Below are 16,631 nucleotides of genomic sequence, written 5' to 3'. Positions count from 1 at the left end.
TGATGTTTATAAAATCTAAGGAGATAACCAGGACTTGGTGGAGAAAGATTAAAATTTCTGCAAGGCAGAGCAAATAATAATAATATTAACCTAGGTGTTAATAATAATAATAATAATAACAACAACCCCATGGGCTTCCACAGGGATGCACAGCAAACCACCACACACTTTACCCAGAGACTTTATCATGTTCCTGAAGAGCAGAGCAATTTGTGACAGCAATTCAGCATTCCAGCAGGAACAGGTAGATGTCAAAGGCCTGTTTCCATCTGAATGCCAGTTAGAAATGATATAATATAGACGTGAATCTCTTCTTCCACAGAATTTTCAAAAGAGAGAATAAAAACCCCCATAAAATTGAATTTCTAGTGGTTTGAGTGTGCAGGATTGAGATCCAGGTAGATTAATGATGTAAAATATCATTAGTATACTGAAAAAGCAAAATTAATTCAACCTGAAGAACTGTTTGAGTACCCTTAAGGCTTGAAAAGCATGAGCCAGCCGTGTTTTTATTTCCCTCCTGTCAGATACACTCAGCTCAGTGTCCTTACAGATTCTGCCCACAGGTTAAGTGATGTTTATATGTTTATACAAACCCTCCATGTAAGAAACTGTTACGCCACACTTCAACGTCTGTCTATGACAAATATTTACATGAACAGCCACAAAACCGTTGATTCATGAAGGGTTTCTGTTGGTAAGAAGCATTTCTGCTCCCTGCTGCTTATCTTGGACACAAGGCTTCTGGTTATCAAAATGCCTGAAATGTGGGTTTGAAAAGAATTGGCTCCTCTCCCCTTTTCCCCAGCCAGATCTGGGGTTAGGAGCTGTGGTTGGATAAGAGGAAAACAAAAACAACTGCTGAAGCAGAGTTATTACTGTCTATGTATCTATACATGGCTTTAATTTGACTTACCATATCTCCTTCAAGAGCTTCTGGACCTGATGAATCCAGAATTGTCTTCTAGTCAACATATTGTCACAGATAGGCTGAAAGTTCTTTTAAAAGCAGATAAGACAGAAAAGTCACGTTTGTAACAAAAATGTGAGGCTCTCCTTCCCAGGGATGAATGACCCTGCACTCCTGAACAGAAAATAGGTTGGGGAGAACTGACAAGCAAACAAGTCAGAAGGGGAAAATACCAGGTGAAAATGCTATTTGAGAAGAAGAGAGGGAAAAAAAAAATCACTTGTCAGCCAGTATGTCAGAGAGAAAAGTCCTACACAGATGGTCTTAATAATTCTTTTAATGTACTGTTGAAATAAAGTCCCACAGTGTTGTGCCCTATCAGGGCTTGGCTGGAGATTTGAGCTGTGAGCTCTGGAGGCCTGGAAAATGTCCTAAGATTCTTGAGGTCAATCATTTATGAATTAAGTTACTGATTTCCTTTTACATTTTTTAAGCCAATTTCCTAAGTTCTCTGCGTACATTAAGATTCCTCCCAGAGTGAAAGCTCTGCACATAGACAGCTTCATTAAGTCATTAAATATTAAATGAACTAAATTAAGCTTGAAAAATTACCTCAGGCTATTTTTCCATCTAAGGTCTCTCAGATAAATCGAAATTACTACGTATTGTGCAAGAGGCTCATCAGCAGGCTGGGGAGGATGTAACAGTTTTCCTTGTTTCGTACTTTCAAGCTTGCTCTAGAGGATGGAGGAGGCTGAGTTGTTTTATTCTTCTACAAGTGAAGAAATGGCTGACTTTTAGGAGACTCTACCTTTCAAATACAATTTTAATTTCATAAGTTATATCGTACTTTCCACTGACTCTGAACTGTTATGTAAAATATTTTAATCTCTTGAGTCCCAGTAGGAAGAGCTTTAAGATCCTTCATCTTCATTTCTTTTCCTGTCTCTCTTTCTAAATGTCCTAGCTTTGCTGGCTTGAAGCTGTCATTTCTCTCCCTCTCTCCAAATGTCATTGTCCATGCTGAGTTGTTACCTGCTGGTTATCAGCAGCTACCCAGACACTTGGCAGAAATGACTTTTAGATGTTAGAATGAAACAGAAGAGGCAGGGGAGAGCACATGTCCTCTCCTTTGCCCGGAGCAGATGGAGAGCTCTGTTTTCCCCCCAGTCTGGGGAAGCGCCGTTCCCACGCAGTCCTGGTTCGGCGTGGCTTGTGCAGGGAGAGCTGCTTCAGTTTGTTTTACTTTTTCCCTGCAATCTGTGTGGCTAAACATTTGCTGTTTGTGTGACTCAAGTGCCAGACACCTCCCTGGGAAAGCAAACCAGCACACCCCATCTTGCAGATGACGACTCGAACAAACTGGTGCGAGTGGGCGTTTCTGAGACGATGCAGGAACCCTGCCAGCACCGAACCCGAACTTCCCGTGCCTCACTATTGTTAAACACTGCCCAGTAGGATCTGCCAACCAGCTTCAAATGGTGAGGAGCAGCTAAAGGAGTTCAGGAGGATGGCCCATGGGTGTTATGTCAATGACCTCCCTTTTTGTTCAAGTTTCAATCTGTTCAATCTGTTGCAGCCACTGTCAGTGCCCAAGAATGTTTGTCCATGTCAAGGTCACATGTGTGGATGTGGTTATGGAGCCTCATTACTGTGAGGGCATCCAACTGTCCCAAGCTATCTCCTCCTACCTCCCACCTACTGTATTTTCATAATTTGATATTATGTGTTTGAACATAATTTTTACAGAGTATACGGCGTACTGACAGGGAAAGGACAACTGGTTATGGCATATGATTTATGGAATTAAATTTCTTACATGCTTTTTCTTTATGAGCAAATTCCTTTTTTTTTTGTTTTTCTTTGTTTCAATTTTGATAATGTACAGACAGACACATGCATTCTGCAAGACTCTCATCTGTTATTCCTGGTTTCCACTGAAACCAGTGCATCTGTCATAGAATTGCTTCCAAAAGTTTGTGTGGGATGTATGTACCTGTTAAGATTTAAATCTAGTCAACTGAAGTTTTGAAGTTTATGCCTTAAAACACTACGAGAACCTCCCTATTCACTGGCAATTGGCTTGAGTTTGCTGAAGCTTTTTTCTCTGATCCAAAGCCATTTTATCCCTGGATGAGAGCATTCCCATTGGAATTCAGCATGTCCCAGCGTCTCTGCATTAGCTTCACCATTTCAGTTGATTTCTCTTAACTCAGATCTCTGTGTCCCTGTGAAATCAAGCCACCATGGCTATTTATTGTGACTCTAGTTCCAACATTTAGATCACTCAAATTCTATGGCAGTGAGTTTTCTTCCCATCATTTTGGAGTAATTTTTCAAGCTGATAACTTCACAAATATCTCCATTAGAATTAACATGTCACATCTTAAAATGCTGCTCTGTACAAATTGCTATCTAGTTTATACAGAAGATTAAATATACCAAAGTACTGCTTAAATAATTTAGCTAAGACTCCCTCCATGCAAGAAACAGCAGGAGATTCTTAAAAAACCCCTTTGTTTTATTATTGGACGTTGATTTTTCTGAAGCCTGTGCTTTCACTCTTATTCCTACCCTGCTGCTTGCAAGCAAGCTGTTTGTGTTTTAAAAGCAAAATGTAAAATAGCATTTAATTTGGAGTCCAGGCACAAAAAGCAGTTTTATTTCTCTGGTCTTAAATAAATAGCAAAGCTTCGAAAAATTTTTAGTTTAAAAATGCTGCCATCCAGTGGTTATTTCATGTGTAAAACTCATACTTTTAGATCTAGAAATCTCTCCTTAGATATAGGGTTTCCCCCTTTTTTCTCAGTGTCCTGTGTAAATTGCGCTTATGATAAATACAAGATTTTTAACAGAGAAATGACAGATTCCTTCTTTTTAAGGACAAATATAAAGGTTCTTAAAGATCAAGATATTGCATAAGCTGCTATCTCATCCATTTGGATTCCCAAAGAACAAGGTCCTGCTTGTTTAAATATCAGGGACACCTTGAGCATGAATATATATTGAAATGTAATTGTTCATAGGTAACTGGCATCATTATGACCATTACTGCTTTGTCTCTGCCTGGGGTTTGTTGTGCCATACAGGAAGTTGCATTTGTTTTCAATACTTTTTTCAAATGATTCCAGTTCCCTGCACAAACAAAACCTCAGAAATCTAAACCCTATCCAAGCATCCTTGAAGACAAATCACAGAAAAATTGGTGATTTATACATGTGGCATAGAATACTTGTTTGTAGTAATCACTAAGAACAGATTCCCATCTGTTCTTGATAGATTAATCATAGAAAGGTTTGGGTTGGAAGGGACCTTAAGGATTGGCCTGTCCCAACCCCCTGCCATGGGCAGGGACACCTTCCACTATCCCATGTTGCTCCAAGCCCCATCCAACCTGGCCTTGGACACTTCCAGGAATGGGCCAGCCACACTTTTCTGAGTAACGTGTTCCAGAGTCTCACCACCCTCACAGAAAAATATTTCTTCCTATCATCTAACCTAAATCTCTCCTCTTTGAATTTAAATCCATTCACACTTATCCCATCACTCTCTGCTTCTGTAAAAAGTCTCTAGGTAGCCTGCACATACTGAGAGCAAGTTAAGCTCTGAAGGAGTTATTTTCAAAATAATCACAGTGATGATTATCTTAATAAGTAACCCAGTAATCATCTCTTTCCTGCAGGGATGCCTTGTTGGATTCGACCTGGCTCACGCTGTTGGGAATGTGGAGCTTCATTTGCATGACTGGGGAGTGGATTTTGCCTGCTGGTGCTCCTACAAGGTAAAACAGATTCATTGCTGGAGACTGTTTTCCATAGTGTCACTCATCTCATGGGTCAGCACACAGGTCAGGTGAATAAGAGCTGCACCTGAACAGCTGAGCAAGACTTGGCTGAATCTTTGAATTCACCACAACAAAGAGATGGACACTGACTTTAATGGTGCCTTTGTTATGAGTGAGTCCAAAAAGTGGCCATGACCTACACGGTCTTGTGGATGAGAAGTGGATACTCATGGCAGTTAAACATCTGCCCTGTGGACATGAGATCAGGGGCTCTTCTCTTATTTCTCACACCAAGAAGGTCTCACAGCTATAATATTTTATGAAGTGGTCCCCAGACAATAGAATATTCTTGTCTAAACTTTAATAATTTCAGATCATAGAGCGAGGTATCTTTAGTTCCTTTGACTCCTAGTGAGATTAAGACTCGTCAGACATAGTCAGATGAATTGTTTGATGACTTTGCTATATATATTATATATATATAGCAAATACATATGGAACTGTTTCAGATGTACTTCAATTTTCTGGCCTCTTAGACTTCAAATACCATATGTAAGCCAAGAGAGATACTTTTAAAACTAATCTGAAAAATATATCTGCTTTTACCTCCATCAGCACTTTGTGACAAATGCTAAGATCTCCATCTAGAAACCACTCGAAATGTTAAAATTGGTTTGTTTTATAGATCAGGGTGAGGGAAGGAAAGTGATACTTTACAGATAATGAGCACGACATGTACGTGTTGATTTATTCTTTGCAGTATTTAAATTCTGGAGCAGGAGGCCTTGCTGGTGCCTACATTCATGAAAAGCATTCCAAGAGCATTAAACCAGCGTAAGTATTTTTCTAATAATAAATTCCCAAATAAAACGTGCTGTAAAGTTTAAATGGGAAAGAACCTTTCCTTTCAGAATTGAGATCTGAAAGTGAAATTGTGTTGATTTGTAGCCATAGAATATGGGCATGTGAATCTATACATATATTTATAGAAACAGAAGAAAATTTTAATTTCAATACAAACTCATTGGGCTAATATTTGTTACTGATTTATTGCTTCAATGTAAAGAGTAGTAAAAGTTTAGACAATTTGGTTGTCTGATTTTGTTACTTCAGATGAGTTGCTTTACACTAAGTTTAGTAAATTTTGAAATTGCTAATGCACATGCTCACATCTAAAATCCATTTCCTCCTTTGAATCTGCTATCAGTTCTTAACTAAATAGAACCATAAAAGAGAGTGTTGGTAATATTAAAAACAAGCATCCTAAATCGTGTCTATGAGGCTGCTTAATATAAAGAGAATATTTAACATCTGCCTTTAAAAATGGATTTTAAATAACCACTGAAGTCTTTGGTTGGTGAACAAAATCAAAGACAGTTTCAACACTGTGCCTAATAGCTCTTTAGTAGTGGCATGTTTTCATTAAAATTATATCCACTGGTAAAGCTAGGAAGTATTACATGGAGATCTGTTCTGAAAGACTGTATAATCCATGGAAAGCTGAGCTATCAGCTGAGGTTAGCTGCATTAACAAAAAATACCTGTTATTTAAGCCATTTTATGGCTATACTCTGTATATTTACAACACTGGGATAAATACTTCTAATGCACTGACAAATGTAAACATTTCTGGCTGTAATGCTTGGAGAAATTGCTGGCACTTCCTTTCATTTTAGCTTGAAGAACGCAAACTATATCAGGTTCCAGAGACAAATAATATTATAATAAGCAGCTTTGCTGCACTGTGTGCTGGTTTCAGACTGTCTAGACTCCCAGGAGATAACAAAATAACGCTGATAAGTTCTTTTCAGTCACCCATAACAGAAAACTCATTAGGATGACATATGACCTGTTGTGAGCTGATTCCAACCTTATATGTGAACATGGGCAAAACTTACTGGATATCTGGATATTTCTTCTGGAAAGGTTTTTTCCTGCTCCCCTGTTGCGAGGTGCAGGCATTGCTCCCATGGCCACACCTGGTTTTGTGACTCCCATGGATTCTGGTGTGGGGAACTGGGAAGATGCTGAACAGTGGAAAAAATATGAAAATTTACAGAATAGCTATAGATGGAATGAATTAAATATCAAGGACCTTCAGACTTTTTTCCTCCTTAATGACATTTTGGAACTTTTCTGAGGGTACCAGCTTGGTATTTTAGGTAAGAGTTTAGATTAGTTTCCCCTGAACCAGCTCCTTCATACATAGTCATTAATTTGTGCACTGAATCTGGATACTGAATATCTTAAATGAAATTACCTATATGGAATAGGCTTTTCCAGCCTGGGGACAAATTACAGATATAATTCCAAACTTCCTGCATCGACCCTCTGCATTATTTAATCATAGTTATTTCATATTTCCCGAGATTTGATAATCACTCATCAAATTGTTTGTAGTTCCTATGCCCCCATTGCATTACTTTTCTTTCTTTCCTGCAGCAACCAGCCATTTCTGGTCTCCAAATAAAGCTCTGAGACAAAGGAGAATTTGTCTATGTCAAAGTATTCAATTGTATAGCTGATTTAAATGCAGAGCAATTTGCTGTATGTTGTACAATCAAATAGAGTGGAATTTAACTGCTCGGGAAGTTGCAGGCTCTGCGCTGTAGCTGCAGAGATTCTGGCTGTCATCTGAACCAAGGATGACACCCAGTGGCCACACAACTTCAGTCAAGAGCAGAGGCACCAACCACTTGTTTTTTTGCACCTCAGCCCACACACGAGCAGGGAATTAAATTCCAATCCAGCTGACACCCTTTTGTCGTGTGAGCTGTCTGAAATATTGCTCTAACTCATGGCTGGTTTTAGGGGAGTCACTTTTTACTCACCTATATAAATTTTTCTAATTCGTCTCATCCTTCATATTTCCTGCAAGTTATCGACTAGGTAGTTATTTTAATATGGAAATAATCTATTGTGTCTTAATGGGAAAATGTGTGTTCTGACTGTAATTCAGGGAGGTAGAACATTTGTCTTTTACTGTCTGAGGCTGGGACAAAAAGAACTTATTGAAAATAAAACAGCTAAGTCCAAAATTTCATTTTTAGAGCCCCCAAACCCAGCTACGGCACATCACCAAAGAAATTTAGGTATTTTAATTTAACTTCTAATTTTGTGGCTATGCTTTGTCTTATGCCCAGTTTAAGAAGCTGGGCTCTTCTCCAGCTGCTCCCTCCAACAATAAAACATTTATTTGCAGCTTTCTTTTAAAATGTAACTTGGGATAGAATTGTTAAAGTATTTAATAGCCTTACCATCACTTCATGAGGCCACACCAGAGCTGGTTTCTGCTTTGGGGCTGCCTCGCTGCAAACCCCCACAACCCAGACCTGGAGTAAATCAATAATACCTTGGCATGTCCCAGCACACAAAAGGCAAACCAGTCCCATTCTTCTTCATGGAAGTGCAAGCTTCCCACCAGAGTTATAAAGTTGGGAATTCAGCATCTGGGGAAAGGATTTATGCCTGAGGGCAGGACTTGATCTTTAGGTCAGATGGAAGCTGAGGGTGATAGAGGCTCCTATGTCCTGCTGTTGTTTTGTGTCATTGCAAACACCACCCTGCAGTCCTGCAAACACCTTGGCTTAGCTTGGGATGGTTCTCTAATTCACTGCAGGGTCATGGGTCTAAAAGTGACATGTTGTAACCAGCCCAATTAACATCTCCACCCAAGCATGTGGGTAGTGCTTTGCTAGTCCCCATCTTTGTCCTTAGAGCAGCAAAACTGCATCAGTCTGATATATATGGGTCTGATCTATCCCCATTCTCCCATGATCTCACCTCCTTTGAAGTCTCTCTTAATACTCAAATAGCTTTTTTAATACCTGCTCTGTATATCACAATGCAATATATTCCTGGCTAATTGGGTGAGAGTGATTTCTTTATGGGAAGGTTTCAAATAAAATTAAAAAAAAAATGACCAGGAGAGAGCAGAGCTATGAAATACTACTGAAACCATCAGGTCAATGCAGGCTGAGCCTGTGTCACCAGGTTTCCATGTAAGTGTTGCAGAGGAGAGGTTTCCAACACACAGAGAGCACTGAAATGACCTACTGATACTGAAATTTTGCTCATCTAGCTGTTTGAGCTCCAGAAAAGTTCCCATTTAATTTTTGAAATTTTTTGCTCCCTCCTTAATTCTCCATTTATAAAAAGGATAACTTGAATTCCCAAGCAATTTAGATGCAATGAAATGTGAATGTTTGTGAGCAACTGGGGCAGAAGATGCTTGAGTCAGGTGTTTCCAGCAGGGTATTTGCAGCTGTAGATGGGCAACAGGCTCAGCTCTGCTGCCAGAGGGTGAAAGGGACAGGAAGAGTCAAATTTGCAGAGCCTTGAGACACTAAACTAAGTAAAAGTAAGGCACAATTTAAACAGATGAAAGAGAAATAAATGTATGTAAAGCAGCCAGGAAAATAATAGATAAACCCTTGCAGAGGATTAAATAAATGAAAACTGTACAGTGTTTAAAATGAAGGGATTTATCAAGACTTTAGCCCACACTAGCAGCAGGTAGTGTTTAAAAGTGTAAAGTTTCTGTGATGTGGAGAAATGCTGCGTGTGCAGGAAGCAGTTGATGTCCAAAGATTGTCCAAAAAAAAAAAAACCAAAAAGTTTAAAAGAGCAAGAAGCAAAAAGGTAACGATTTCATATTACCTTTGAGGAACAAAAGGCACCTTCAGGCAATTTCTTCACAGAAAGAGGTGAGATATCAGCTCTTTTCCTTATACTACTTCCCCTTTTGGTATTTTGATGCCAATGAAAATGCCAGAGCACAAATAGCTTCCTGCTATTCCTTTATAGAGACCTGCACAGCTTTTTTTGTTATGTGAACTCTAACCCTGGTGTCAGATAAACAGAAATATGCTACTCCAGCTCCTTATACTTTCCCCTTCCCATTTTTCCCAGGTGCTCTGGATCCCCATCCTGCTCCAGTGCAAAGCTTCTCTCTCCAGTAACTGTTATGCAGGAGGTTACTCTACACCTTCTAGGACTGGTAGCTCCCGCTGAGTTTTCCTTTGCTCATTTTCTTGATTTATGAGGACATATCACATTAGTCTTCTTTTTTGAATTAGAGTCACATAATCCCCAAAATAAAGAGCTGAATCTTCTGTAAGACTGCTGAAAATAATGTAACTTTGGAGGAACGTGAGTTGGAAGCAAAGGACAGTCATAAAAGGATTTGGAAGGTTGTTTTACTGTACTGGAAAGAACTAATACTGATCTTTAGAATGCTTTTAGGAGTCATGGGATTGTAGAATGATTTTGGTTGGGAAGGACCTTAAAACTCATCTCATTCCACCCCCTGCCATGGCAGGGACACCTTCCACCATCCCAGGTTGTTCCAATCCCCATCCAAACTGGCCTTGGACATTTCCACAGCTTCTCTGGGCACCCTGAGCCTTTCCATCCTCACAGGAAGGAATTTCTTCACTCAGACTGAGTCTTCTACTTAGGCTTTACTCAAATAATAGGCCAAGATGGTCCATTTCTCACTGGCCTATTTAATTTTTCCCCTCAGAACTACTGGAAGTTTATCAGAACAGAGCGCCTTGTCCTGGTCAAGGTGCACAGGAGGAGAAGCAGCACAGAGACTCGTAGGGAAGCTGTGCTGAGTGCAGCCAGGTGGGCAAGTCAGTGGTGACAGATGGCAGTGAACATGCTGCTGTTTCCAGAAGGGTTCCCCCTGCTCCTGCTGGACTCAGACTGTGGGTTAATGTAAATAAACCACTCGTGCAGCGAGCACGTGTCCCCCGAGTGCATGAAGTATCCTGTGCTAAGGTAGAAATGAACTGTTGCTTTGCCAAGGAGATGAGAGCAATTTAGCTCCTTGAGCTAATTTAGAAACCAAAAGTTAAAACCTCCCTTGGGAAGAGACTGTTTAGGAATAAAGCTATCGGCTAATTAGGCTTAATTGCATTGTCTTGGGACAAGTGATTTATTAGGCCAATCTAGACCCATGATGGGCCTGCAGGGGTGTGTTCTCGGATTCACCAACTGCATGGCAAATATCCAAGAGCATTTTTTAACTTTGGAGTGAGTCTCTGGGAGAAAAAACGAGAGGTTAATGTGCACTCACATCATCTATTCCCATTCTTTTTCTCCGGCTCCTTTTATGTGGCTCCCATGATTGTCTCCTTGTTCTCTGTCAAGCATTTTCTCTCTCTCTTCCTTCAAATCCTTCCTTGTAATTAAGCTGTATCTTCAAGCAATCTCACCTCTTTTCTCATTATAAATGTTCTTGTTCTTTCCTTCTTGAAGGTCTTCCTCTTTGCTTTGTCACCTTTGCCCCGGTTGGATTTTAAGGTGATTGTAAAGGTGTTGTGTATGAACTCCGCATCACCTTTGGGGTGAGTGAGGAAGAAATGTGCTGCTCTCATTCCCTGAGTGCACTCCCATGCATTTTTCCCCCTGGATCACACTGAAGGGACATCACTGGGTGTGCTGTGCCGTGGTCCTGTCCCACTCCCAGCCTCAGGAAAGAGAGGGAGGTGGCTCTGTTCCTTCCACATTTGCTTTCCCATCTGCAGTGCCTGGAGCTTTCTCATGGATGGTGTAAGACACAACTGCTCAAACACATGAAAGGAACCAACCGGCTTAGCCTGATGGAAAGGTGAATGTAGCCTGGGGGCGACGCTTGCATCCTGTTAACTAGCAGGGAAGGGATCCTGGGGCTCTCCTTGGAGTCTGGATGGTTGCTGTGATTTTCCCTTGCATTTCAAAGGCCGTGTGTTGTTATCTGCCTGCTCTGTGTGCCTCAGTTCTCCACTTCCAGGCAGGCAGTTTTGAAAGCACTTTGCTGTGTCTTGATTTTTCCCACTAAGACAAAGCAGCAAGCTTCCTTCCTGCTGGATTAATTTACAGAAATGCAACTACTGGTGTTACACACCTCTAAGAAAATGGAAAGAAAACCTTCTTTGCCTGTTTTTTTAGTAAGTCACAAAAAGAGGAGTTATTTATTAGCTTATCCATTCATCTGTGTGCTTCTCTAGCCACCTCACAGAACTTTTCTATATTAGGGAGGAAAGAGTTTATTTTTAATGACAAAAACCTCTAGTAAATTTTCTGCTGTTTCCACTAAGAGCTCGCTTACCTCTGTGCAGAAATGTGCTGGAACTAATGCAATTTTGCATCTGGGATTTTCTACTAGATGTTGACTCACTTTAGGTGTTTGATCATTTTTCACTTTTTCTACTTCAGAAATTTTGGAACTTTGTATGAAGCTTTCCTCTTAAGAGTCCCAGTTAAACCTGTAGTCTGCACATGCCCTTTAAAAATGAGATTTGCTCATGCTTTTGTATTGGTTCATTAGACCACAATGGGAAAATGTGTCTAATTTCTCCCTACAGAATGTGCTTTGAGGTCATGGTATGGCTTCAAATTGCTCTAAGCTGAAAGCACCAGCAAGAGCCTTTATGCTTTTGTGCCATTAACAGTCACCAGTTTTCTCTCCATTTCTGTCCCCTGGAGTATGTTCCTGTAACTCTCAGCTACGTGTTCAGATGGGGCTTTGTGCCTGGGATGTCTCCCAGAGCTGTCTGTGTCCCTGACTGGCTGAGCACCTCTCTGCCTTTAGCTGCAGCTCTGGGGTCACTCATACAGCTCCTGTTGTGATTCATGTCCCAGCCAGCACCTGACTCAAACCATAAAGATTTTCAAGGGTCACTGCTCAGGTTAAGGAAATAATTCAGTCTTGTTACCTTTTGCTAAGCTGGCATTCTGGATTTGTGCATGGGTGCATTATGAAATGGTTTTTCTTACTTTTTTTTCTTTTCTTTTGCTTGGTTTACCACTTGTGCTTATTTGTTTCCTGTTGTTCATGGGGTTTCTAGTCCTCATATTCCCTCTTTCTCCTGGTTAAAACTTTCCAATACTCAACCAAGATAAGGTCTCACCAGGTCAGAAACCTTCATATTTTTCTTCTTCTTTTGTGTCCCTCAATCAAATCTATTTTATCTTAAAGTCCAGCAAAAGACATCCACAGCCTGCTGCCTTTTATTTCTTACCCATCTCCCATGTCTTTGAATCAGGAGCTTCCTAGAGGCCTTCATGACATATATTGTCTATTCTTGCCCACTCGCTGTAAGCCATCCTTCCTCTCACTTCCCATTTGTGAAATACTTATTTTCACACCTCTTTGTCGCTGCTGGTCAACTTTTACTGTCACAGTGACTACTCCTCATTTTTCACTGCAGTAATTTTCAGTGCTTTCTGGCAGCTCCCTCTTGCTGCCTTCCACTGTGTGGAAACTGCAGGGCAGCTCCAGCTGTAGAGCGCTCACTCAAGTGTCTGGAGAGGAGTTTCTAGTGAGATGCTGGGAGAAACACAGAATCTTCCCTTTCCTTTTCCTTTCCCTAATTTCTCAGTCAGCATGACATCAATTCACTGATCTAATCACACCAGTGCAGCAGTTTTGGGAAAATGTTAGGTTCTTTCTGTCCCACGCCATGAAAAACAGCTGCTCAATGTGAAGAATTATTTAGTATTTTCTTTAGCTGTGTACAGATTATTGAGCAAAAATTGAATAGTTTCCTACTGAAATCTAATTTTTCAGCATCCCTTTGTTTTCACTGAGAGTTTTCTGAGATGACTTTTGAGCAACCCATTGTGAGCCAGTGCACAGGGATTTTGTCAGTGCGTGTTGAAGGTCAGAGTTGCAGGTACAGTTATTTTCTGACAGGATAATAAGTCCATAGAAATGTCCTTATTTGATGCTTCTCACCTGTTTCTGCAGTGAGAAGAGCTTGGAGCTCCTGGACCTCATGTCAAAACGGATTTAGACCCCATATAAATAAATAACATAAATTTTAGACTCTTAAATGTACGTGCTACTGAAAATTTGGGCAATGGCAGCCCAATAAAAAAAGGTACCTAAGTCACATTGTTCTAGTTTTCTAGTAATGGATGAAATTTAATCTTTTTGAAGAGAAACTCTTTAAAATAACTCTGAAAGATGCACATTTTTGGTTTTCCTTAATTATTTCATGTCTTAGATTTCAGCTGAAAAAACTTCATCTGAGTTTTTCTCCTTCAGTATCACTTAGAAAAGGTTTTGTAACACAACTACTGGATTCTGTGGCAAATTTGCTGGCAGTTGAAACTATGAATTCAATTAGTTCTAGCCACTGTCATTAAAAAAAAATCTCATCTGATGTGGATTGTTTCTTGTTTCAGGCAAAGAGCAGAGGTGATAACTTGCATTTTAGCTAATAAGGATTCTGGTATGATAAAGGTCTTGCATTAATATTGTGATTAGTCTATTCAGAAGCAAGAAAGACTTCTCAAATCTTAAAAAATTTATACTGTATTTCAATCAGATATATTTATTATTTAGAAATCTATCTAGATATCTTCCCCTGAAAGATTTATTCAAGGGATTGCAGAGACTGTATAGTTCAGTAAACACATCATAGCAATCAAAACTATCTAAGTCTCCTTTAAGTCAGAATTCACATTTAAAAGTAGCTCTAGGAGGGACTGTAGCTTTCACTTGTTTAATTTAATTTATTTGAAACAGCATAGAAAAAAAATATGGAATTCTTAAACAATATAACATGCTTTTTTTTATCACCATAAAATAATTAAGAGATATTCAGTACTTTATAAAAATCACTGAGAACTTTATTAATATCTCCATGAGTAAATTGGCTCCCTGCTTGATTTTTAATTTCTGGTGTTAGGCAGAATATTCAATTTCCCCTTACTAAATGTGTGAACATACTGTTGGCTGTATTCCCCCTTTTCATATATCTGATATTTGGCCAGTGAAAGTGTTATATGAGCACTTTGTGATAATAGTTGTTCGTAAGCTGATTTAACAGTTTTTAATTCAACTTCATTAGCCTTAGGGGGTTTGTTTTTTGTGAAATCTTCTCCTGGGATTTAATTTAGGCTCCCATTTTGTCTGCTGTTGGATCATACCTTTCTTTTGCCTAATCATGGCGAATGAAATTATTGTCCCTTATCGCAAGTGCCTCCGAGGTTTGGTGGGGAGCTCTGTGAGGCTCCAAAGGGCCCTGATTGGATTGGCAGCATTGCAGCCATTCCTCTTCCTCATGCCCTGGCCACAGCAACTTGTTTCCTGCTACAAGACTGAACTCAATCTCCTTTTGTTTTGACCTGGAGGGGTGATATGGATGGACATGTTGAAATTGTATTTTTGGTGTATTGTATGGGTGTATTCCCACTTGTGTCGAGCCTAAAACACTAACAAGGTAAAAATCAATTCAGGAAGAGTGTGTCCACCCTCTGTCTTCCAGTAGCCACGAGCTGCAAATCACCTTGTGCTCCACTGACCAAACAGCCCAGGTTTTTCACCCAAGAGCCTCCCTGATTGTGGCAACAGTTTTGTTAAATCACCCACCTCAAAGAACAGCAAAGATCAGGGAGCTGAGAGCTGCCCAGCTACTTTTGGAAAGAGGGTGATCACTCAAATCTAGAAGTTTCTTAATTCCATCCGTTGCTGCTGCATAGTTAAGTGTCATTGTTTAAATTATGAGACTGTTTTTTTCTGGATTTGGGTCTTTGTTGTTAAAATTTGCTGCTAGGCAGAAAGTGAGTTTGGCTATTTTTTTAAGCAAGACAAGCCTCAAAATAGAGGAGAAAAATTGTCTCCCTTTAGATGGTACTGAAAGTGCAAGCCTCTTAACAGAAGAAAAATGTCATGCTATTAGCCTCTAATACAATCACATTACTTTGGTCCTTTGACAAAGTAAAGCCTCATTGATATTAAATATGAAAAGTTACTACTTTCACAGAAGCAACTTTTCATAAGGAGTTTTGATTTTTTCCACTGAGTTCTAAGAGACTGGGCCATTAATAATATATGGCGCCGCTCACAAGTCACATATGCTTAATAATTAGGAAACATTTGTAATGAGTTGAAAAGGGTAAGGAAAGCAGCAGAGTGTGAGCAAGTCCTAAACTACAGAAGTTCTGAGGCTAATAATTACCTGGGCTTCAAAAGCTTTTCAAATCCTAACAACAGATCCTACTTAAAATTAACAGGCACTGCACAGAAGAGAATAATGAAACAAGTCCAAGCTTACCATTTGGGATAAAGGATAGCTAAAAAGATATAAAGGAAGAAAAAAAAGAAAAGCTTTAAATATAGCTTCTGGCAATCTTGGCAAGGTTTTCTGAAGGAGACTGTGAGAGTTAGGTTCGAAATATTGCTGAAGTCTAACAGGGTAGCTGCTATAAGTCCCTTAATCCCCTGTGCAAATCCTAGCCCTTATAGATATATAGTGTGGGGATACTCCAGAACTGACAGCTTTTCAGTATGGGAAGAGTTTCACCCACACAAGGGGGTTAAAATCGTTGAATTCTTGATTTCAGTGATGAAAGCAGGAGTTATTTTTCCATTATTCTTTGTTTTGATTAAACAGACCCCTCATCATCTCAAACATCATTTGAAATGCCTTTTCTCCCTCTCAGTGAGCTGTCAGCAGGGAAGCTCTGGGTGAGAGCAGGACCCTGCTGGGGTGCTCAGTATGGAGAGGGTGGGGTGGAATGGAATAACATTGTCCATCCAGTTGGGTTTCTTTTGTTTCAGCAGAGATGTAAAATACCATGTGGAATTAAGCAAAAGAAATATTGGTTTTTAATTATTTTTTTTTAACCTTATCAGAAATGCCAGTTAAGTGATCTAGATAAAGAAAAAGATTCAATTCTGAAATGAATAGAAACCGAAATTGGCAACAACTTTGGAGGGTGAGGTGATAATTTGAGGAAAGGCTGACAGAAGGGGAAAAAACCAAGTGACATCAGCTTTACCTCCAAATGCCTTTTTCTTATCTGCATATTAAAAAATCCTGCATAAGATGCTCCACATAAATCTTTTCCTTCATCCTTGCATGGTCCTCATTGTTAAATATGTGAGTACATTTTAACAAATACATTCTCATCCCTCACTGCAGAGTTAGAGCAGTCCTG

General features: G+C 39.7%; 1 protein-coding gene across 2 annotated transcripts in view; it reads left to right on the top strand.

Moving 5' to 3' along the window:
• Positions 1–16,631, top strand: part of KYNU (kynureninase) — a 57,613-nt gene that overhangs the window by 28,512 nt on the left and 12,470 nt on the right. For both annotated transcript variants that reach the window (XM_064718324.1, XM_064718323.1), the window contains exons 9-10: positions 4,593–4,691; positions 5,455–5,528. In XM_064718324.1, the coding sequence (XP_064574394.1) occupies positions 4,593–4,691; positions 5,455–5,528 (173 nt within the window). The remainder of the gene's footprint in view (positions 1–4,592; positions 4,692–5,454; positions 5,529–16,631) is intronic.

This window comes from Zonotrichia leucophrys, chromosome 7 (genome assembly GCF_028769735.1).
Source record: "Zonotrichia leucophrys gambelii isolate GWCS_2022_RI chromosome 7, RI_Zleu_2.0, whole genome shotgun sequence".
Taxonomy (NCBI): Eukaryota; Metazoa; Chordata; class Aves; order Passeriformes; family Passerellidae; genus Zonotrichia; species Zonotrichia leucophrys.
This window is presented reverse-complemented; position numbering and strand designations above follow the sequence as displayed.